This window comes from Notolepis coatsorum, assembly GCF_963971535.1.
Source record: "Notolepis coatsorum genome assembly, chromosome: 5".
Taxonomy (NCBI): Eukaryota; Metazoa; Chordata; class Actinopteri; order Aulopiformes; family Paralepididae; genus Notolepis; species Notolepis coatsorum.
Genome location: NC_140169.1, coordinates 17,872,042 through 17,895,701, shown reverse-complemented (window position 1 = coordinate 17,895,701; position 23,660 = coordinate 17,872,042). Strand labels below are relative to the sequence as shown.

General features: G+C 45.5%; 1 protein-coding gene across 11 annotated transcripts in view; it reads left to right on the top strand.

The window, feature by feature from the left end:
• pde9aa (phosphodiesterase 9aa) overlaps positions 1–23,660 on the top strand; it is a 210,723-nt gene that overhangs the window by 112,342 nt on the left and 74,721 nt on the right. For 10 of the 11 annotated variants that reach the window (XM_084315192.1, XM_084315187.1, XM_084315184.1 and 7 more), the window contains 6 exons: positions 3,237–3,341; positions 9,728–9,810; positions 10,163–10,319; positions 10,942–11,055; positions 11,951–12,055; positions 19,797–19,925. In XM_084315192.1, coding sequence (XP_084171318.1) covers positions 3,237–3,341; positions 9,728–9,810; positions 10,163–10,319; positions 10,942–11,055; positions 11,951–12,055; positions 19,797–19,925 — 693 coding nt within the window. The remainder of the gene's footprint in view (positions 1–3,236; positions 3,342–9,727; positions 9,811–10,162; positions 10,320–10,941; positions 11,056–11,950; positions 12,056–19,796; positions 19,926–23,660) is intronic. The other variant, XM_084315185.1, reaches the window with a different exon arrangement.

Sequence of the window (23,660 nt, the reverse complement as noted above, 5' to 3'; positions counted from 1 at the left end):
TATACAAGGTGAACAAACGTATCCTCCGTGGCAAGGAGCGATAAGGCTTTGGTAGAATGCATCATAGTACTCACGGTAAGGTATAGAAAGCCAAGTCAACTATACACACCAGGTACCAATTATGGCAATCATGGCAGAAAGACAGGTAATAATTACCTGAAATTATTCCGTTTTTTGGGGGGGGAAACCCTGCATATATCGGTATCGGTTGATATCGGTATCGGAAATTAAGAGTTGGACAATATCGGTATATCGGTATCGGTAAAAAAGCCAATATCGAGCATCCCTGGTAATTACCATTGGGCAACACCAGGGCTTTTGCTCCCAGATGACAGCAAAACCCCGAACGTTACAGTATCTGATTTTAATCTGAGAAGAAAGACCCAATCCAGAAAAATACCTATCCAACGTGTTCCAGTAAGAGTTTACAGTTTACTGTGTATAGCATAGTAAAATTCCTGTGGAAGTCATTCATGGCCCTGGGTTTTTTCCTGCTTTCGTTTGAAAAATAGCTATGTACATAAGCTATCTAGCGATAAGGCCCCCTCTACCCATGTCCTCATGTAATATTAATGGCATGTGAATTGAGGAAATGCTCCATCTTGCAGTCGATAGCATCAAGACTAGATTGTGCTATTTCTGACAGACAGAGTTTATAACCCCTAAAAGTATAAATTTTTGTGTTACTAATTTTTTCACTTGGGTTACGGTAATTATCTTCTTATGTTATTCATTATATTACTTCTCTTTTCTTATTTTAGTCTGCAAAATTGGGGTTTGGAAGGTCTCTCACACTGTCAACGTAGCTTTGGTCCAGCAGTGCAGACACATGTTATTATTATTATATATTGAATTGCGCTGGAAATTAAAAGTAGTTACTCTCCTGATATTTTCCTTTATGGGATCAAATATTTAAACCAGTATTTGTTTGACTCCATCTAGATTGGTGTGCTATAGGTCTACATATCCTTGACTAAAGAAATTCATAGTCGACTGATAGGATTTGTTTTTCACATGCAATAACGCAGATGGACTTCCAGTGCTTACCAGAATTTTTCAGGAAATAACTAATTCAGCATTGGATAAAAACAGAAAATCAACTAATAACTAAATAGACTAACAAAGCCTTGGTCGACTAAGACCAAACCTATCGACTAATCGACCATGAGGGGGCATCCATAGTAGGCTAAGTAATTTGTATGCTTGGTGATGAAACTGAGCCCATATTACTAGTGTAAGTAGTAGGTGTCAATTTCTACATTAATAATTTCCCCATAGGTCTTAATCTTGTTGTACTTCCCCATACATTCTCTATAAGCACTGTGTTCTAGTGTGGGGAAATCAGTAGTTCCAATATGATATCATTATGGCTTCCAATATTGTATGGGAGACCATTCACAAGGAAATAATTGTGGAAATAATTGTATTTGTTTCGCAGGATTAACCCCCTGAGATGTAGCATCTCGTTGTCAAGGGGTCCTGCAACATTAAACAGCATACAAAGACAATTGAACAACAGTAAGCAACAATAAGCAACAACAACACAAAAACAATCAACATAATGACTTTTTTATAAATAACTACAAATAATTAGTAATTCAGGGGGCGTTCAGGTGGCGTAGCGGAGATTGCGCTCGTCATCAATGCAAGAGGCTGTGGTCTCGACTCCCGTAGTCAGCATTGCCTTGGCTTGGGCTGATCGCTATACTAACTCGTTTGGCTGGGTTAGGGGGAGGGAAGCCGTGGGTGGGAGACTGGCGTTGTGGACAGCGACGCCTACAGGTCAGGTCTGGGCGCTTGCTCAGCGGAGGCAGGACTTGAGGAAGGCAGCGTGACCTCCCACGCGTTACACTTCACCAATGAGAGCCCTCGCTGCCAAGTGAGAAGAGAGCCACTGGCTGTCGCCGCACGTGTCGGAGGAAGCGTGCAGATACTTCAGGGTTCCCTTGTACCGACCAGTAGGAGAACATGCGCACAACAACCAGGTAGGGGAGGGGGGGAATTGGCACAACGACTAAATAATTGGGATGGGGAGAAAACAGAGACAAATCTGAGAAAGAGAGATACAAAAAAATCAAAAATATTAAATAATAATTACTCATTCAAAGCATTCAAAGCTCGTTTTAAGATGGGAAAATAAAGTAGTTTTAACTATACCAAATTAGGTGAAAGATTGCAAATTATCTGGTAAATTATTCCAATTGGAAGGAACCCTAGAAATAAATTCCTGTTTACCAATTTCTGAGGAAACAGAAAATAAAAGATGATCAGAATGTCTGAGTGTATGTTGATACAGTTCTAACAACTGCTTCAGATAACAGTGTATGTTGATACAGTTCTAACAACTGCTTCAGATAACAGTGTATGTTGATACAGTTCTTCTAACAACTGCTTCAGATAACAGTGTATGTTGATGATGTGGTTCTAACAACTGCTTCAGATAACAGTGTATGTTGATGATATGGTTCTAACAACTGCTTCAGATAACAGTGTATGTTGATGATGTGGTTCTAACAACTGCTTCAGATAACAGTGTATGTTGATGATGTGGTTCTAACAACTGCTTCAGATAACAGTGTATGTTGATGATATGGTTCTAACAACTGCTTCAGATAACAGTGTATATTGATGATGTGGTTCTAATAACTGCTTCAGATAACAGTGTATGTTGATTGATATGGTTCTAATAACTGCTTCAGATAACAGTGTATGTTGATTGATATGGTTCTAATAACTGCTTCAGATAACAGTGTATGTTGATGATATGGTTCTAACAACTGCTTCAGATAACAGTGTATGTTGATGGTGTGGTTCTAACAACTGCTTCAGATAACAGTGTATGTTGATTGATATCGTTCTAACAACTGCTTCAGATAACGGTGTATGTTGATTGATATGGTTCTAACAACTGCTTCAGATAACAGTGTATGTTGACTGATGTGGATACTGATATAATGACATCATGTGAGCAAATCTACACACAGTCAGAGGCAAAAATTGTGTTTATGTGGTATTTTTATTGGCATTAATAATTGTGTCTCTGTGTTTCTTCTTAACATTAAAAGTAAAATGTTTTTTAGATGTGAATACAAGGTGAATTGTGCAGAGCTGAGAAAGAATTTGTTAAAAAATAGAAAAAGGCAATTATGTTCTCCACTTTCATGCTCACTTGACAAGGTTACATGACTCAGACTTTTCTCTCTCTTTCTCCCCCTCTCTCTCTTTCTTCTCTCTAGCTTTGTATCCATGACAACTACAGGATTAACCCCTTCCATAACTTCCGCCACTGCTTTTGTGTCACTCAGATGATGTATAGCATGATCTGCCTCTGCAGTCTACAGGTATTAACCCACCATAGAACTGTAGTCTACGGGTATTAACCACCATATAACTGCAGTCTACAGGTAATAACCACCATAGTACTGCAGTCTATTTTGATAACCCACCATAGAACTGCAGTTTACAGGTAATAACCCACCATAGAACTGTAGTCTACAGGTATTAAGTTTAACCACCATAGAACTGCAGTCTACAAATCAAAATCAAATCAAATCAAATCAAATTTATTTATAGGGCCCAACAACACACGTTAATGTCCCCATGGGCCGTACAGATCTTCTTTAAACAAGTCAAGAAGAAAACATAACAATAAGTCAAGAACAGAACAAGAACACCATAAGGTGCAAACATTTTTAGATGGATGCAAATAAATGAAAGAATGCAAGCACTCCCAGACATACCCCACGCGAAGGTAAGGAAAAACTCACTAAAACCTAACAATAGGGAAAAAAAGCTCCACAGGCAGTGTGGAGGAGAGAAACCTTAGAAGGGCCATTCAAGGGGGGATCTCCCTTCTTAGATGTTGGTGATAGTAGTGTTGCAGACGGACAGTTGGTAAGCATGCACTCATGTGTGTAGTGGAACACAGATGAGTGCATGCAATAGCAACTGTACATTTTGAAAAATTAAAGATAGAGCTAATAGCGATAGCAACTGAACATTTTGAAAGATTAAAGATAGAGCTGATAGCAATCTATTTGAGGCACAGGGGCGGCGCAAAGAGGGTCACGTCCTCCCCGTCTTAGTCAAGGGACATTTAACACTCCGGTCGTTGCTCAGGGACAGCCGGAGACAGGGAGATAGGGGCGGCGCAGAGAGGGTCACGAACTCCCCGACATCATCGCGGGACATCCGGCACTCCGGTCACCACTACGAGACCTCCGGAGACAGGGGGGCACGCAGAGGGGGTCGCAACCTCCCGGCCTTCGTCACGGGACGTCCAACACTCCGGTCAACACTCCAGGACAGCAAGTCATAGGGAGACAGGGAGACGGGACAGGCGTTAGACGGCTCATGAGATTGTAGTAGGCGGACATAGCAATAGATACAAGTGGTAGGCATATATGTGAAAGGAGTAGATATATGAAGTAGGCGTATTATGTGAATAGAAATGGAAGTACTTAACCCAGCAATGAAACCGCATTGACTGTTAATCTGTTAACAGTCTGTTAATACTGTTAATCAGTTGACAGGACCACGGACAGACGGCGGTGAATAACTGATCCAAGGCCTCGGAGGTGCATGTAGAGCAGTCACTACAATCTTGGCCAAGACCCCGAGGCATCCATCACCTTAGTCAGCGCCAGGAGACGGGCACTCAGAGAGAAGGGGAGGGGGGGGGGAAGAGTTAGAGAGTTCCCATGTTTGTGGTGCTGCAAAGGAGCAGACATGTAGTACCCTGTAGTGCCATGTAGTACCATGTAGTACCCCGTAGTGCCATGTAGTACCCTATAGTACCCTGTAGTGCCATGTAGTAATGGTAAACAGGTAATAACCACCATAGAACTAAGGTCTACAGGTATTAACCACCATAGAACTGCAGTCTACATTTAATAACCCACCATATAACTGCAGTCTACAGGTAATAACCACCATAGAACGAAGGTTATCCTATAACCCTAGTTATATGAGTAATAGCGAGCGCTCTGCTCTGTTGATGGGAACAGAGCAGAGCGTAAGCTATATACGAAATATAACTGCAGTCTACATTTAATAACCCATCGTAGAACTGGAATTGCTAGACAGGATATTTCCCTAGTAGAGTATCATGGTAATCTCCGGTGTTAACAGATGCACTAACTATGATTTTGATTATTTTGAAATGAGGAGAATGTAAACTCAACCACGCCCTCTTTTCTTGATCCTCCCATCACAACTGTCGCTCCAATCACAAATCTTGGACAATCAAAGTTACAGTTGTGATTGGAGGATCAAGAAAAGAGGGTAGGTTGAGACAGGTTATTACCTGTTTCGTACATGTTGACTGCAAGCAAGTCATTGATAAGCAGTGATGCCGGTAACGCGTTACTAAGTAACGCGTTATTGTAATCTGATTACTTTCCCCTGAAAATAGTAATCTAACGCGTTAATCTTTAAAAGCCAGTAATCTGATTGCAGTTACTTGTCCAAGTGGCTGTGCGTTACTATTTCGTTACTATCTCATCATAAATTCATAATGCAGGCGGAATGCAGTATTTTATTTCGTTTTCGACAGTCAAAAATACATTTTGAGCTGTTTTTCTTATGGGAGTGACGTAGTGTGGCAGTGAAAGGGTTACACAAGAATGTGTCCCGCGGCGTGACTGGACACTCTGTCTGTGAGTGACTCTGCTTTGGTACAATCACATTCCCCATCCACAGTCTGCGAATCAGAGGCAGAGTAGGGCGGGTCTTCACAGCACGTCATGTGACATATGCGCCAATCGTGTGACAGCAGGGCTCCGTTGTTACAGCCTCGTCTGCATTCGTCTGAGAATTCCACCCCAAAACGCTTGTCTAAACGCAAAATTAAAAGTGAAACCGCAAGAAGACTTTTGCGGTTTCTGTTCAGACTTCCACCCCAAAACGCTCGTCTATGCATATGCGGAGGAAACAAAATACTGTCTACCGCTAAAAACAGCACATCCAATTGCATTGAAAGCATCTGGAATCACAACACTAGCCGACGCTTCGACTAGGTACAGGAGGACTCGGAGGCCAGCCAAACAGCAAAAGAGAGAGATTGTTTCTTTCCCTTTTGATTAATGTATATTTGATGGTGGCAGAGCAAAAGCTCTTATTTGCCAGATTTACAGTTAATTTACATGTTAAAGAGAGACTGATTGTGGGCGGCTAGGTGGTGTAGTGGTCTAAGGCACTCGCCACCAGTGTGGAGACGCTAGGATTCGCGTGTTCGAATCCAGCTCTCCACATTGTTTTTCAGTTTGGCTGGTCGTCCGCAGTAATACACATTGGCCGTATTACGGGGAGGGAAAACTGAAGGGTGGGGATCGAACGTTGTGAACAAGCGACTCCTACAAGTCGGTTGGTGCGCCTGCGCAGTAGAATCAGGAAGTGTCGGGGGCAGCGTGAGCCTCCCACGCGTTACTCCTCGACACTGAGAGGTCGAGCTGCGCAGGTGAAAAGATGCGACTGCTGTTACCTCAAGTACCGGAGGGGACTTGTGCTATGTATGACTTAGTCCACATTGCAGCCGGCTTGTGGGAGGCAAGAAACAGCGTTCGTGACAGGGGAGGGTTGAATTGGATGATACGAAATTGGGATGGGAGAAAAATATAGAAAAATGGGAGAAAAAGTGGATAAAAAAAAAAAAAAAGAGACTGATTGTATGTTTATATAGAGACATTTATAAAAACAATTTAATAGTTACAGTTGATATAATTGAATAGTTCAGCCTGCATTTGTTAGATGTGAATGGATACACTGGTTTTGTAAAACCACTGGCTGGCTGTTCTAATGCTGTGAGCATCATAGACTGTTGCTTTACCATACTTGATGGTACAGAAGCTGAAGCACTAGTTTAACAATTTACGTTATGTGCAGAGAAACAAGTTAAAAACAATTTATGCACTTTCAATAAAGCGTTTAAAAAAAAACTGTTGGGGGAACGACGACGACTTCGTAACCTAGTTACTTTCAAAGTAACTAAGTTACTCTGATAATCACGTAATCAGTAGAGTAACTTGGATTACTTTTTAAAGGAGTAATCAGTAATCAGTAATCGGATTACTTTTACAAGTAATCTGTGGCATCACTGCCTGTCATTCAGTGGTCGTCGTTCGACGCGGTCCGGCAATGAGGATCTTGGAGACTCTAATAGAATTTCAGTCCCGCTCCAACCAGTCTGTTTCATTTAACCTCTTAAGCCCGATCAGCCCGCGGTACAAGATTTATTTCACGTCACAAATAGATCAATGCAGTCCGTATTAAGTGATGTTGTGTTTCTTTTTCAAATGTAGCCAAGAGTAAAGACCCTAACCCTATCAAAAACAAAGTGTATATTTTCAGCACTTTGTTAGAAATATGACATTATAAAAATCTCTGTGCATTGCACCGGATGATTTAGACACGAGGACATGACAGCGTCATGAAATCGTTGTAGTTCTAAGAAAGAGGAGACCCAGGGCTTTCGATGGACGTTGACATTTCATAAAACTACACTACCCAGCTCACACCAGCCGCAGTCAAAGCTGCAGCCGACTGATGTGAAAAAAGCATATTTCGTGTTTATATCTCACGGGTCGAACAAACCTCAACGTTATTGCCATAAAATACAACGTATATTGTTTATTTACCTTTCTGTGAACGTCTAGCAAAAAAACGCGTCTCAATCCGGTAAAAACATTGGACATTATACAAAAGTAACTGTACTTACAGTAGATTTCATTCACATTGCTGCCGTGTAACGGGTGCCTGGTGGTACTAAATCCAGATTTAACTCTGCCATTGGAAAGAGGAGATTTGGGCCGACCCATAGATGTATGACTTGGTCATTTATAGGCCTGATATTCTATATTCATATTTCATATTGAATGTGTCCAGATGGCAACATTCAGTACTGTATCTACAAAAAAACCTGTAAATCATCTGCCCTTTGTTAATTTGCTTAGATTTTGTACACTTGATCTCAAGAAGGTGCTGAATGAGCTCAGTGGCATTTAGTCACTTTTGGTTAAAGGAAAACTCCAACATTTTGGGAAATTAGCTTATTTAACATCTTCCCTGGAGTTAGACAAGAAGATACATACCTTTTTTGTCTCTGTGCGTGCATTTAGCTTAGGGAACAGTCGCTCCGTTAGCATAGCTTAGCTTCATCACTGGAAGTGAGGCAGATCCGGAGCCTTACAGTGTATAGTTTGATTGATTGATTGAAAAGTTTATTAACAGATTGCAGAATACACTCCAAATACAACTCCAAAACGTTCATGTAAACATGTTGTGACCTGTGTATTCACCACGTGGAGAAATAAAAAATAATTGAATTAGACAATTACGTTTTATAAGCAAATATACTCGGAACAATTTTTTGGCCCAACCACTCCTCTCTGAGCGCAGCCAGTGATTTCAACGTGACGCTGTGTTTGTTTACATTCTCATTCATTCAAAAGATCCGAACCGATTGAAGTTTATGGATACCATGACTTGAAATCCTCTTACCTTGACGATTAAAAGCCTCCCCAATTTAGAAAACAGTAATCCAATGGCTGGTATTATATACCGGACGCTCTGAGCTAACACAGATCAGGATCGTAAAGCATATATAATGACTTCCTTTCTGGGGTTGTCAAAATAAAAGTGCAACGTTTATAGCAGCGGAAAACGTTTATTTTGTACATTATCTAACGTTAACACGAACCTAAACTAACTTTAGGTTAGTTGTAACGTTAGTTTAGGTTCGTGATGAAGCTAAGCTATGCTAACGGAGCGACTGTTCCCTAAGCTAAATGCACGCACAGAGACAAAAAAGGTATGTATCTTCTTGTCTAACTCCAGGGAAGATGTTAAATAAGCTAATTTCCCAAAATGTTGGAGTTTTCCTTTAATGTTAGCATGGTGTTATTCACCGTCAAAGATGGGGAAAAAACTAATAATAATAATAATTTATATTCTCCTTTAGTTCGTTACAATTTACTCAAGCATAGTAACAGACACAATATTTCTGACACTGGGAATACATTCCCATCCATAGATGTTCCTAGATACCAAGAACATGCAAATGTGCCTTGTAGAAGTGGAGCAATCTTCCATTTACTTGGGTATGTACTTTTAGGCGGACTTTCAGAAAATATGGCTAGGGCTTAACAGGTTAAGAAAGCGAAACACTTCCTTAATGCCCTTTCATGGACACTTTGATAATAAAAATATAATTATAATAATGGTATGAATTGATGTTTGTCTTTATGATTAAAGTAGAATGGAGGGGATGAGATAATGATGATGAGTATCAGAAAAAAATAAAAGAAGATTATTTTCCCTCTGAAAGGTTCCCTCCCTCACTCCCTCCCTCTCCCTCCCTCTCTGCCCTCTCCCTCTGTTGTCGGGGACAACCATGGGAGGTTTAATCATCTCACAGCTCTGATGGACAATTATGAGGCTTCCATTTCTAGTGATGTGCTAATGAGGTCACACTCACACATACACTCGCACAATGTGACAAATTAGCTATGAGACACAGAAACACACACACAAGGTCTTTAATGGAAATGTCAATGGTGGTGTGTGTGTGTGTGTGTGTGTGTGTGTGTGTGTGTGTGTGTGTGTGTGTGTGTGTGTGTGTGTGTGTGTGTGTGTGTGTGTGTGTGTGTGTGTGTGTGTGTGTGTGTGTGTGTGTGTGTGTGTGTGTGTGTGTGTGTGTGTGTGTGTGTGTGTGTGTATGCCTGTCTCTTAGGAAAAGTTCACTCAGGTGGACATTCTTATTCTCGTGACAGCTGCTGTGTGTCATGACCTGGATCACCCCGGCTACAACAACACGTAAGGAAATACACACACACACTGCTCAGTTAATCAATACTGTTATTGTTCATGCTAATCACTAGCTAGCATGTTCTACATTGTGTTGAACAATGTGATTTCTGTCCCTTTTTCTTTCTCTCTCACTTCCTTTCCCCATCAATCCCCTCTACATCCTGTCTCTTTGTCTCTCTCTTCCCTCTCGCTGTCTCTCTTCCCTCTCTGTCTCTCTTCTCTCTCCCCCTCTCTTCCTCCTTGTCTCTCCCTCTTTGTCTGTCATTCTCCCACTCTCTCTGTGTCACTTTATCCCTCCACCCCCCCCCCCCCCCAACCTGTCTTTCCCTCCCTCTCTCCCACTCCCTGTCTCTCCCAGGTACCAGATCAATGCGAGGACAGACCTGGCGGTCCGTTACAACGACATCTCCCCTCTTGAGAACCACCACTGTGCTGTTGCCTTCCAGATCTTCTCTCAACCCGATTGCAACATCTTCTCCAACTTCGAGCCGGAGGCCTTCAAACAGATACGCCAGGTATCTTTCAAAACACTGACTCATAACTTTATTCCACGATGAAGAGACTACAGCTTAGACACTGAAGGTACCCCAAGACTCCTCTCTGTGTGAGTGTAGGGCTTTGAATGAATTGGACATATACTCTCTTTACGCAAGCTGGTTGGAGGCGCATGGAGCCTATATTCTCCCTTTAGATACATTGGCAAGTATTCTGAGGACAGTATTATTAGCAGATACTTCAGCTATGTACTGTAGCTACGTGGACTGAGCAGTTCCTCCATTGGGTAATTTGGTGGTCAGCTGTCCATTCTCTCTGCTGACTGCTACTGTCCATTCTTCTGTATGATGTTCAGCTGTGCAAAGTGAGGGGTTCTAAGAGCTGGACAGAGGAGAGGAATGGGAAACATGTTTGTGTGTGTGTGTTTGTGCGCGCACATGTGTATGAATGAAATACCTTCCTATTGTCTCTATTTTGGGCACTTTATTATACAGAATAATTATACAGGATGAATGAAAGAGAAGCACTGAGAGGTGAATGAATGGCTCTGTTGGAGCACCATAATGAAAGACCTGCCCACCAGACCATGAAGCTGCAGGCTGTAACTAACTTGCTGCGGTCTTGGTGTGCTGTGTGCTGCAGGGAACCATCACATTGATCTTGGCCACAGACATGGCACGACACGGAGAGATCCTGGACTCCTTCAAGCACAAAGTGGACAGCTTTGACTACGCGGATGAGGAGCATGTCACTTGTGTAAGCAGCACTGTTAATCATTATTAATATGATTAATTATTAATATTATTGCTCAATGTTATCCCTTAAAGCATTTTGAAATCGGAGTCCATAAAGTGCTATCAGACTCTTATGTTGACAGTACACCATGCATTGCAGTAAGGCATATTGATATTGATATATCATTATCATATTGACCGTGATATCTAACTTGCCCAAGATCAACCACGGTCTCTTGTTTTGATGTACCGCTTGTGTTTTCTCTCTGACATTCCTCTGCACTCCCAGTGCGTGTCCTGGTATGTGCGGCAGGCATAACCTAACCAGGTCTGGGTACCAGATAATAGCATTTATGAGTGGAATTTCTCATCAGCCCTGATCAGGACAGCGTGAGGGCATTTGGATCCTTGAGACGAAGGACCTTTTTTAAAGTTTGCAAACCTAAAAAGATGTTAAATTGGATATTGGACATATATAGTTAAAGACAGTAGAGGCTGAGCACTTTCAGGGGGGTTGCATCACAACAACCACACTCACAAGTGATCTGGATTGACTTTAAAACTGCAAATACATGGGTTGTTACTGTATGGAGACACCTTAAACTGACCTGTATGGTTTAGTGGTTCAGGAGTTGGTACATATTTGGTACGTATTATTGTAATATATGAAATAGCTTAGATTTATTTCAATGTTGTATCTCTCTCTGTCTCTCTCTCTCTCTCATATATATATATTTCACTGAGCTTTAACTTATAATATACTGAAATAAATTAACGTAATAACGTGACTGGAGACACACATTGCATGGTTTCTCCTGGGAATCGTTAACTGCATTCAGTTATGTTACAGTTTCTACTCTCTTGTCCTCGTATTGATCTAATTTTGACTGTTGACCCTCTGCCCATGCGCTGTCCAGCTGAAGATGGTGCTGATTAAGTGCTGCGACATCTCCAATGAAGTGCGGCCGATGGAGGTGGCAGAGCCCTGGGTTGACTGTCTGCTGGAAGAGTATTTCATGCAGGTACTCTAATCTAGTCTGAAATCTAACATTATTTTAAACATAAAGCTAGTTATTAGCCTGAAACACAAATAATTGTATTTTGTTGTGGTTAGATCATAATAAACATATTATAGGGGGGCTCCAGTAGCTCACCGCATATCTCAGCGCTATTTCAGCGTCGGGGAAAACCGTGCTGCATCACGGATCTGGTGGACTCCGAGTTCGATTCCCGGACCCGCCATCATTTATCAGAATGTCTTCCCCTGATCTATATCCCGTTTCACCCTGTATCTGTCGGTCATGCTTGACCAGAAAAGCGATAAACGCTAAAAAATAAAGTAAAAACAAAAAAAACATATTATGTATCATAAATACGTATTTTACATCTATTGTTACAAAGGGTCAGATTAAACCGAATATATATATTTATTACTTGAGATACCTTGTATAATATTTGTATATCGTCTGATATCCCTTGTATATTCTTTGTATATATACACGGAATATCCCTTTACCTAGGTACAAGCCAGACCATAATATTCGTTCTCCTATTGGACAGCGACCCCTAGGCGCCAACGGCCATACCCCCAATGGCAAGTTCAAAGCCACCGCCAAGGCATGTCTCAACATGTCCAGGTTTGCGCAGTAATACGAGACAGAACTGAGGTTGGCACTAGATTATTCACCTTACGTATAAATACGTCGCAGGTGGATACAGCAGTAGTCTAGTTTGAGTATCCTAAACGTTGAAGCCTTCACCACGAGTCAACGACCAAGTGAAGTGAGCAACTTTGCGTCTAAATAGAGCACTTATAATATGTGCGAATAAGATAGTAAAAGTGTCAGAGTTTAGTGAAATAACGTCAAGTTCAACATAGTTTAATGTGAAGTATAGTGCACAGGAGAATCTACACCGGTGAATGCAGAGCCTTTTCCGGCTGGATTATATTGCTTTGGTACCGTGGCTGCTGGAGCAGAGAACCGTCTACCCCACTGTCGTGTGGGATCTACCCCTGTGAGGAGCACCCTCGAGCCCGCCTCTAGGACCAGAGGCTGGCTGGCTTTCATCCATGCTGTCGAGCATACTTGGATTATAGCTGTTGCTTTGTCTAAGGACCAAGGGAGTACTGCACCGACTCCCGTAGCTGGAGCTTCTTTATTCCGCGTTGATCCAGACTTTGCTCCCGAACATTCCTCTACCCTGCCGGCTTACAACCGGAGGGAACCCCCTAGTGTCTCCAGCTGACTACGAGTGTGCCCTATGTAATTACTATGCTACAGGTGGCGTCAGTTATACCCATCTTACTATTCTCATGGACTTACGCTCTTGACCTACTTTAAGTGTTCTTCGCCTTACAAGCGCAATCATAATTCTCAATCTGTAACCTACCGTTGCTCTAATAATAAATACCTCTAACTAGAACTTTCTTTGTCATTGTCGTATTCTTGTGTGGGTGTTCACCAGATATACCATGTACTGTATGGCCAGTAATTAAAGTACATAACTAAGTAGTGGTTTAATAATACCATACTCTCAATACAGTCAGGGAATTGTACCCCTCAGTTACAATTGGTCCTTCGAGCCGGAGATATATCAGTGTAATATCTAAATATAATATTGATATTAACCATGGCCAGCGGTGAACACTCCCCAAGCGGCTCTCCCGAGCTAGAACGCCCGCAGCGCAGACGTCAGCCACCTCCCTATCTAGAGGCATACGCTGTCAGTCTAATACCTAGCTTTATACAGACGTTAAATAGGGATAAAGCGGATAGTAAAAGCATGTCAAATCCTACCGACCAGGCGACCCTGCCAGTAGAGACCCTAGTGGGTTCTAACGTAACTGACCAAGCTCACGGGGGGGACCAGGGGGGACATGACATGACTATACCCCCAGACAACGTCAACGGAATAGTCCCCAGAGAGCTCCAGGATAAAGAAAGCGCTCCAGGGACAGAACCCGACACACAACCAAGAGAAGAGAAGCGCGCCCAGGAGATGGATCTCGAGGCGCGCCCAGAGAACAGATCTCCAACGAGCACTGTCAGAAGCCGATCACCTCCGTCAGTGTCATCCCCCAGCGAGGCGGACCAGATGCTGGCGCAGGCATTCATCGCCACCCTGGCAGCCTCCACCGAACGCGATCGACTTCAGGGTGAACGCGATCGACTTCAAGCACAGACGCTTAGTGAGCGCGAACACTCTACCATGGAAAGAGAGCGCCTCCAGGCTCAACAGACGAGCGAGCGCGAACAATCTGCAGACCAACGAGAGCGCCTTCACGCGCAACTCCAAGCGCAAGCCCTTAGTGAACGAGAACACGCTGCAACCGAGCGAGAGCGCTTCCAGGCGCAACAAAGGAGTGAAGACGACCGCATAAAACTGGAGACCAGACGCCTTCAGACGGAAGAGAACATTGAAAGAGGCCGCGCCGATGCACAGCGCGCCGCCGCCAATGCACAGCGCGACGCCGCCCATGCCAGCGCCAATGCACAGCGCGACGCCGCCAATGCACAGCGCGACGCCGCCCATGCCAGCGCCAATGCACAGCGCGACGCCGCCAATGCCCACCGCGAAGCAGAGCGCGACGCCGCCCATGCCCAGCGCGAAGCAGAGCGCGACCGGCTGCAGGCGCAGATGATAGAACAATTGATTGCCATGGCGACACCCCCTCTCTCCGCACGGAGCTCCCGGAGATCATCACGACAAGGGTCTAGGGCACATTCCCCTACCCGACGAAGCGACCCGGGACCCGGCCAACAAGAGGATCCTGTCTACGTCTCCGACCCCCCTCCCCGACCGGTCCATACGAGACCCAGCCACCGGGAAGAACCGGCCTACGTCGCCGAGAGACTGACTAGAAAACTCCAGGACCTAGAAGAGGAAGAGGAAGAGGAGGCCCAGTACAGCCCCGACCAGCAGCAACGTACTCTGGACCAGGAGGCCCAGTACAGCCCAGACGTCAGCCCCGAGTCGCTGCACTACAAACCCCCGACCCAACTCACGGGTGAGTTTGACGTACAGTCAGCACCGAGGAATAGCACCTGGGTACCCGGCCCCTGGTACCCACCAAGTACCAACCCACGACAACACGTACGGGGAGACTCGCCCAGGAGGTCTCTTCCCCTACGCTCACCAATGTGCCAGCCATCCATGGCATCGTACCTTGGCACACCGACGTTCCCAGACTTTACGCGCGAGGACAGAGCACAGTATACGGAATTACGGATGTGCTTGGAGACTATGATGTCCGACGTCCCTGATGAGTCGTACAAATATGCCATCCTCCTCAAGCATCTCAAGGTGCCCAGAGCGCATAATATAGCGCTGGCATATTCCAACTCAAGCACCCCATACTCCGCGGCTCTAGTGGCCCTCGACCAGCGTTATGGACGCATATGGGACTACGTGATACAAGAAATAAGAGACATCGACCGCCTCCCCCCAGCCAAAGACAATAGAGCATTGGATGACCTCTCTATCAAGGTACAATCCCTGGTAGGGATGCTGGGGTCCCAAAGGGAAAAAGGGAGATATGAACTATATGCTAACTCTAATGTGGAACGAATACTAGAGAAGCTCCCTCCAGCCCGCCAAGAGCGCTTTCGGCGGCAGAGAGACCACCATGATCCCGACGGTCCCGAGCCATCCCTCCTAGACCTGGCCGACTTCCTCGCGAGAGAAGTCAGCAGCCTACGACTAGATACGCTCGTGTGGAGTGGACCAAGCCCAAGAGATGGACCTCGGAGACCTAATGATAACCGCCGGTCGGTGACCGTTATGCACCAAGCCGAATCAGTACCGCAGCACGAGAACCACAGCAACCCCCCGACCAAGGGGGAGTGGAAGATTGAATGCCAGTACTGTGAAGGTGAACATCGGCTGTATCAATGTGACAATTTCAAGAAGCTGACCACGGACGAGGTGAGTCAGTGGATCAAAGCCAACCGCCGCTGCTTCCGCTGCTCGCGCAGCCATATGGCAGCTGAGTGCCGTTTAAAGAAGAAATGCAGCAAGTGTGACGGCGCCCACTTGGAGGTCCTGCACGACATCAACAAGCGTCCGCCAGGAAACCAAAGTGGGCCCGTCACGGTGATGTATCAGGCCGAGGCGGTGGCACCAGTACCGAAGATCCACCAGACCGCCCCCTGGTGTACCGACTGCTACAGCAGACACTGGGAGTCACGGTGCTACTCGGACGACCGCGAGTCGGCACCACTCCAGAAGATCCAAGGCAACCCAACAACAGGAGTGCTCCACATAGACCAGCATAGCGGGACCCCCCGAGTGCTCATCAAAGTGGTCAGAGTGCTCCTGAGCTACGAGGACAAGGTCCTGGACACTTACGCCGTCCTAGACGATGGGTCTGAAAAGACTCTCCTCCTCGCTTCCGCCGCAGCCCAGCTGGGCCTGCGGGGTGCCAAAGGAACAATGACAATCCGTACCATAAGAAGAGACCAGAAGACCATAAAGGGTGAAAATGTCTCCTTCAAGATAGCAGCGGTGGACCAGCCCGAGAAGCAGTATAGCATCACCAACGTCTTCACCAGCCACGACATAGGCCTGTCACAGTACACCTACCCCATCCCACAGCTGATGGCGAAGTACGTGCACCTACGTCACTACCTATACCGCTTATCGACGGCGCCACACCGACCCTGCTCATAGGCTCCGACCACGCGGACCTCATTCTCCCAATTGAGGCGGCCCACATCGGACCCAAAGGATGCCCAGTCGCGGTTCAGACCCGACTGGGGTGGACGCTCCAGGGCCCCCTCTACGGACTTGACAGTCAACCCACGTCTACACGCTGCCTGCACACAAAGGTGAGCGACACAGGCCACTCTCTCGTACAGCCCGTTGAGAGGCTATTGACATTAGACGAGAGGCCTGTGAGAGAACCGTGGGCCCAAGAAGAGGGAGTTCCGAACTCCACCCCCCTCAGCTGCGCTCCAAGCGACGTAGCTGACCTCGAACCCAGCACCCCAAGCGACTCCTTGATGGGGCGGCCGGAACCGGCCCCTCCTCAGACGGGGTACAGACCAAACAAGAGGAACAGACGGAGGATGTGGAGACACAGCCAAGCACAGCCCAGTATACCCAGGAGGGCCGACCTGCCTCACCGCCACACCCGACCCGTGGCGAGGCTGATAGAGTTGCCAAGGCTCCCTGACTCCCTTGATGACGATCATGACCCACTGACTTTGTAGATTGCCCTACTCCCCACAACAGACATTGAGTAGTTGACAAGACGGTTAATCTGTCTCTGCTTATCTAATTAGGTGCAGACTAATTAGGAGGCGGCTGTTACAAAGGGTCAGATTAAACCGAATATATATATTTATTACTTGAGATACCTTGTATAATATTTGTATATCGTCTGATATCCCTTGTATATTATTTGTATATATACACGGAATATCCCTTTACCTAGGTACAAGCCAGACCATAATATTCGTTCTCCTATTGGACAGCGACCCCCTAGGCGCCAACGGCCATACCCCCAATGGCAAGTTCAAAGCCACCGCCAAGGCATGTCTCAACATGTCCAGGTTTGCGCAGTAATACGAGACAGAACTGAGGTTGGCACTAGATTATTCACCTTACGGATAAATACGTTGCAGGTGGATACAGCAGTAGTCTAGTTTGAGTATCCTAAACGTTGAAGCCTTCACCACGAGTCAACGACCAAGTGAAGTGAGCAACTTTGCGTCTAAATAGAGCACTTATAATATGTGCGAATAATATAGTAAAAGTGTCAGAGTTTAGTGAAATAACGTCAAGTTCAACATAGTTTAATGTGAAGTATAGTGCACAGGAGAATCTACACCGGCGAATGCAGAGCCTTTTCCGGCTGGATTATATTGCTTTGGTACCGTGGCTGCTGGAGCAGAGAACCGTCTACCCCACTGTCGTGTGGGATCTACCCCTGTGAGGAGCACCCTCGAGCCCGCCTCTAGGACCAGAGGCTGGCTGGCTTTCATCCATGCTGTCGAGCATACTTGGATTATAGCTGTTGCTTTGTCTAAGGACCAAGGGAGTACTGCACCGACTCCCGTAGCTGGAGCTTCTTTATTCCGCGTTGATCCAGACTTTGCTCCCGAACATTCCTCTACCCTGCCGGCTTACAACCGGAGGGAACCCCCTAGTGTCTCCAGCTGACTACGAGTGTGCCCTATGTAATTACTATGCTACAGGTGGCGTCAGTTATACCCATCTTACTATTCTCATGGACTTACGCTCTTGACCTACTTTAAGTGTTCTTCGCCTTACAAGCGCAATCATAATTCTCAATCTGTAACCTACCGTTGCTGCTCTAATAATAAATACCTCTAACTAGAACTTTCTTTGTCATTGCCGTATTCTTGTGTGGGTGTTCACCAGATATACCATGTACTGTATGGCCAGTAATTAAAGTACATAACTAAGTAGTGGTTTAATAATACCATACTCTCAATACAGCCAGGGAATTGTACCCCTCAGTTACATCTATCTTTGATGTTTTTTCCTAATTAAAAAGATAATGTATATTTTTTCATACAGTCTTAACACTTTCAGTGCCATGCCGTGTTTTCCTTTTTACCCCGTTGATTCCACGGTCCACGGCCCATGTAACGTTAATATCGCCTAATCTATGTTTTAAATTATGCTATGTGTCTAATCTGCCCATCGCTTATCAAAAAGAATCATTTTCCAGTCAACATTGGCAAAGCAGATTGTGTTTTTATCGCTTCATTTCCTTTTTATAGCATTTTGAAAACCACTCGGTTTCGAAGAAAAAACAACACATTTCATGATAATCGCCTTTTACTGGAATATTCCAGAACGTTATCATTTGTCGGTCTATTTATGAATCGTTTTCAAATAAACGCTAGATGGTCGATAGTATATGTGTGCGCACGCACGCTCGTGCCGTGCGCTGATAATCGCTGCTATTATTTCCTCATGGCTTTTACAGTGAAATAGCCATATCACATATAGTGGAAACGCTTATATCTCCATGAAAACGAGTCGGATTATCCTAACACTGATAACATAGATTCCTTACCTGACATCAGATGGTATCCAAATGGTATATTCCAATTCCTGATCACCATTCGAAAAAATCGATAAGTATATTGATCCAACGTGTGTACAGTATAACCCATGATCGCCGCGGCTCAGAGGCTCCAGAATGAACCCTGGTAACTCCGGCTGCATGGGTGAGAAGTGAAATGTGGACTGGAATATTTTTTTTTCCCATCCATTTTCATTGAGTCCATTCCAAAAGGGTGATTTACCATCTGGGAGACGATAGGGGGCGCTTTTTTCACATCTGATCGCCGGCGGCCCCTGGATCTCCAACGGTAGGCTCGCGTGATGCAATATGATTTCAGATCGCTAAATAAATTTAAAAGAAAAAATCTGAGAAAAGCCGCGACGTGGCTTTCAACGTCACTATCGTAAACCCGAGATTAGCCGTGAGTGGCGCTCAAAGTGTTAATATAAAAAAAAATATATAAATATATTAGCAGATATATTGGTTATCGGAAATGTAAGCCCACAAATATCGAAATGTATTTGTTTAGTCCTGATTCCCATTTTCCCCACAACTCATCTGAATCTGCAGGGAGGACCACGCCTCCTAAAGAAGTTAATTTGTACATTACATTGCATATACTGTACAGTGAATTTGAGTATAACAGGCCTACCCTAGGTGATATTAATGCCAATGGGTCTCTGCATAATGTTTTGACAAACAAATGTCTCCCTCTTCCCTAGAGTGACAGGGAGAAGTCAGAGGGCCTGCCTGTAGCCCCCTTCATGGACAGAGAGAAGGTCACCAAGCCCACCGCTCAGATAGGCTTCATCAAGTTTGTCCTCATTCCCATGTTTGAGAACGTTATGAAGGTGATGATGATGATGATTTAGTGTAATTCATTTGACAATTTGACAACAGAACATTTGGACATGTTTAGGCAGGGGAAATCGTAGGGCTCATTTCCACATAATGTTGTTTTCTGACAGCGCTGTCAGGGCACAAAATGTGTCATAATTATTCATTATGCCAATTCCCTCCTGACCATTGCACTACCCTACTGTCAGTCTGGGAGAGGGTGTAGACTACCACATGCTGCCCTACTGTCAGTCTGGGGAGGGTGTAGACTACCACATGCTGCCCTACTGTCAGTCTGGGGAGGGTGTAGACTACCACATGCTGCCCTACTGTCAGTCTGGGGAGGGTGTAGACTACCACATGCTGCCCTACTGTCATTCTGGGGAGGGTGTAGACTACCACATGCTGCCCTACTGTCAGTCTGGGGAGGGTGTAGACTACCACATGCTGCCCTACTGTCAGTCTGGGAGAGGGTGTAGACTACCACATGCTGCCCTACTGTCAGTCTGGGGAGGGTGTAGACTACCACATGCTGCCCTACTGTCAGTCTGGGGAGGGTGTAGACTACCACATGCTGCCCTACTGTCAGTCTGGGGAGGGTGTAGAACTACCACATGCTGCCCTACTGTCAGTCTGGGGAGGGTGTAGACTACCACATGCTGCCCTACTGTCAGTCTGGGAGAGGGTGTAGACTACCACATGCTGCCCTACTGTCAGTCTGGGGAGGGTGTAGACTACCACATGCTGCCCTACTGTCAGTCTGGGGAGGGTGTAGACTACCACATGCCTCCTACGATACATGTGGGGTCGACAGCCACTTCTTTTCACCCGACAGTGAGGAGTTTCACTCGCAGAACGTAATGCACACAGAGATTCACGCTATCTCCCCCAGATCCCCTCCCTGCTGAACAGGCGCCCAGACCGACCAGTAGGAGTCACTGTTGCAACAAGTGGGACTGATACAGCGATCACTGCCAATTATATTTGTAATAATAATAATAATTAATTGCATTTATATAGCGCTTTTCTAGACACTCAAAGCGCTTTACAATGTGGTGGAAATTGCCTCCTTCACCACCACTGGTAGCACCCAACCTTGGGCTACGCAGGCTCAATGGCTCGATGGCACCCGGCACACATCACACTACACAATGGCTGAATGGCTCAGGAGACAGGGATTGAAATCAGTCAATTAAGGGGAAGGGATGATTAGGTGGCCTTGATGTCAGAGACCTGATTGGAAATTTGACCAGGAGCATCGGGTAACCTCCTACTCTTTACAATAGGCGTCCTGGGTTCTTTAACGACGAGATTCAGTCAGGACCTCGGTTTAGCGTCTCATCCGAAGGATGGTGTCCCTATCACTGTAACAGGGGCATTGTTACTGACAAGTCCAGAGGACAGAGTGCCCCCTGCTGGACAACAACACCACTTTCCGACTGACTGCACTGCTGCCTCACAGCAAGAAGGTCCTGGGTTCGAACCCCAGCAGGGGGGCCTTTCTAAGTACCTCAGTACTTAGACCTCTACACTACCCAGCCACACCAGTGCTTAGACCTCTACACTACCCAGCCGCTCCAGTGCTTAAACCTCTACACTACCCAGCCACATCAGTGCTTAGACCTCTACACTACCCAGCCACTTCAGTGCTTAGACCTCTACACTACCCAGCCACACCAGTGCTTAAACCTCTACACTACCCAGCCACTCCAGTGCTTAGACCTCTACACTACCCAGCCACTCCAGTGCTTAGACCTCTACACTACCCAGTCACTCCAGTGCTTAGACCTCTACACTACCCAGCCACTCCAGTGCTTAGACCTCTACACTACCCAGCCACTCCAGTGCTTAGACCTCTACACTACCCAGCCACTTCAGTGCTTAGACCTCTACACTACCCAGCCACACCAGTGCTTAGACCTCTACACTACCCAGCCACTCCAGTGCTTAGACCTCTACACTACCCAGCCACACCAGTGCTTAGACCTCTACACTACCCAGCCACACCAGTGCTTAGACCTCTACACTACCCAGCCACATCAGTACTTAGACCTCTACACTACCCAGCCACTTCAGTACTTAGACCTCTACACTACCCAGCCACATCAGTGCTTAGACCGCTACACTACCCAGCCACTCCAGTGCTTAGACCTCTACACTACCCAGCCACATCAGTGCTTAGACCTCTACACTACCCAGCCACTCCAGTGCTTAGACCTCTACACTACCCAGCCACTCCAGTGCTTAGACCTCTACACTACCCAGCCACTTCAGTGCTTAGACCTCTACACTACCCAGCCACACCAGTGCTTAGACCTCTACACTACCCAGCCACTCCAGTGCTTAGACCTCTACACTACCCAGCCACACCAGTGCTTAGACCTCTACACTACCCAGCCACTCCAGTGCTTAGACCTCTACACTACCCAGCCACACCAGTGCTTAGACCTCTACACTACCCAGCCACATCAGTGCTTAGACCTCTACACTACCCAGCCACATCAGTGCTTAGACCTCTACACTACCCAGCCACTTCAGTATTTAGACCTCTACACTACCCAGCCACTTCAGTACTTAGACCTCTACACTACCCAGCCACACCAGTACTTAGACCTCTACACTACCCAGCCACCCCAGTGCTTAGACCTCTACACTACCCAGCCACACCAGTGCTTAGACCTCTACACTACCCAGCCACACCAGTACTTAGACCTCTTTATACAATGGCATGCAAATATCTTGATTCTGATTGGCTGAAACAGTCAAGTTAGCCGTTGTTATTTCGTATAACACACTCCACGTGACCCCAGATCCCTCCCACAACCGAATAACTTTTTCTGAATGAGTCCATCCTTCAAAAAAGATACAGTCAACTGGAAAATGTTAGTTCGTTACACATATGTTGGATTATGTAATTGGTTTGTCATGACCCATTGTGAAACAAAAGAAAAAACGCAGACTTAAAAAAAATATATATAGGGGAGCTCCAGTAGCTCACCGCGTACCTCGAACGCTATTTCGGCGTCGGGGACAACCGTGCTCGTCACGGATCTGGGGTAGCGAGTTCGACTCCCGGACAAGCCGTAACTTTCTCACAGTGTCTTTCCCCCCATCTGTACCCCCATTCAACCTGTTTCTGTCGGTCATACTTGACCAGAGAAAAAGCGATAAACCCAAAAAGAACCAGCGGAATGGTCAAAGTTTAAAAAAAAATATATATATATATATATATATAATGGCCGTTGATTAAAAAAATTAAAAAGAATGTGTCAGACTTGGATCTACTATTGGATCTACTTTATCTGTGGATGGTTTTGTGAATAAATCTCCATTATGCTTCAATTACTGTGTGTTTATTGTATAGCAATAAGGTTGGGTGAATTCGGCCATTGTATAAAAGCATTAAATCACTTGAAGTTGTGTGTTATACTCATTAGATCACGCCTAGGGGGGTCTAACGACCCTCCGCTGCGCGTCGGGCCTAACAACCACCCCTAGGCGTGATCTAATGAGTATAACACACTCCGTCGCGTGATGTAATGCGACACTACCCAGCTGAACCCTTTCTGAAAAGTTCAGAGGCTTGTAATTCAAAAAGTGATTGGAGCGCTCTGAAAGAAACAAATAAATACATGCAGAGGGCAACACTATTCCTCTAGGCGTCCGCATGTATCCGCATGATGGTCTCTCTCTCTCGCTGGGAACAATTAGACGAGGATGCAAGTGCTAGGGGAAAGGGTGTAAAAAGT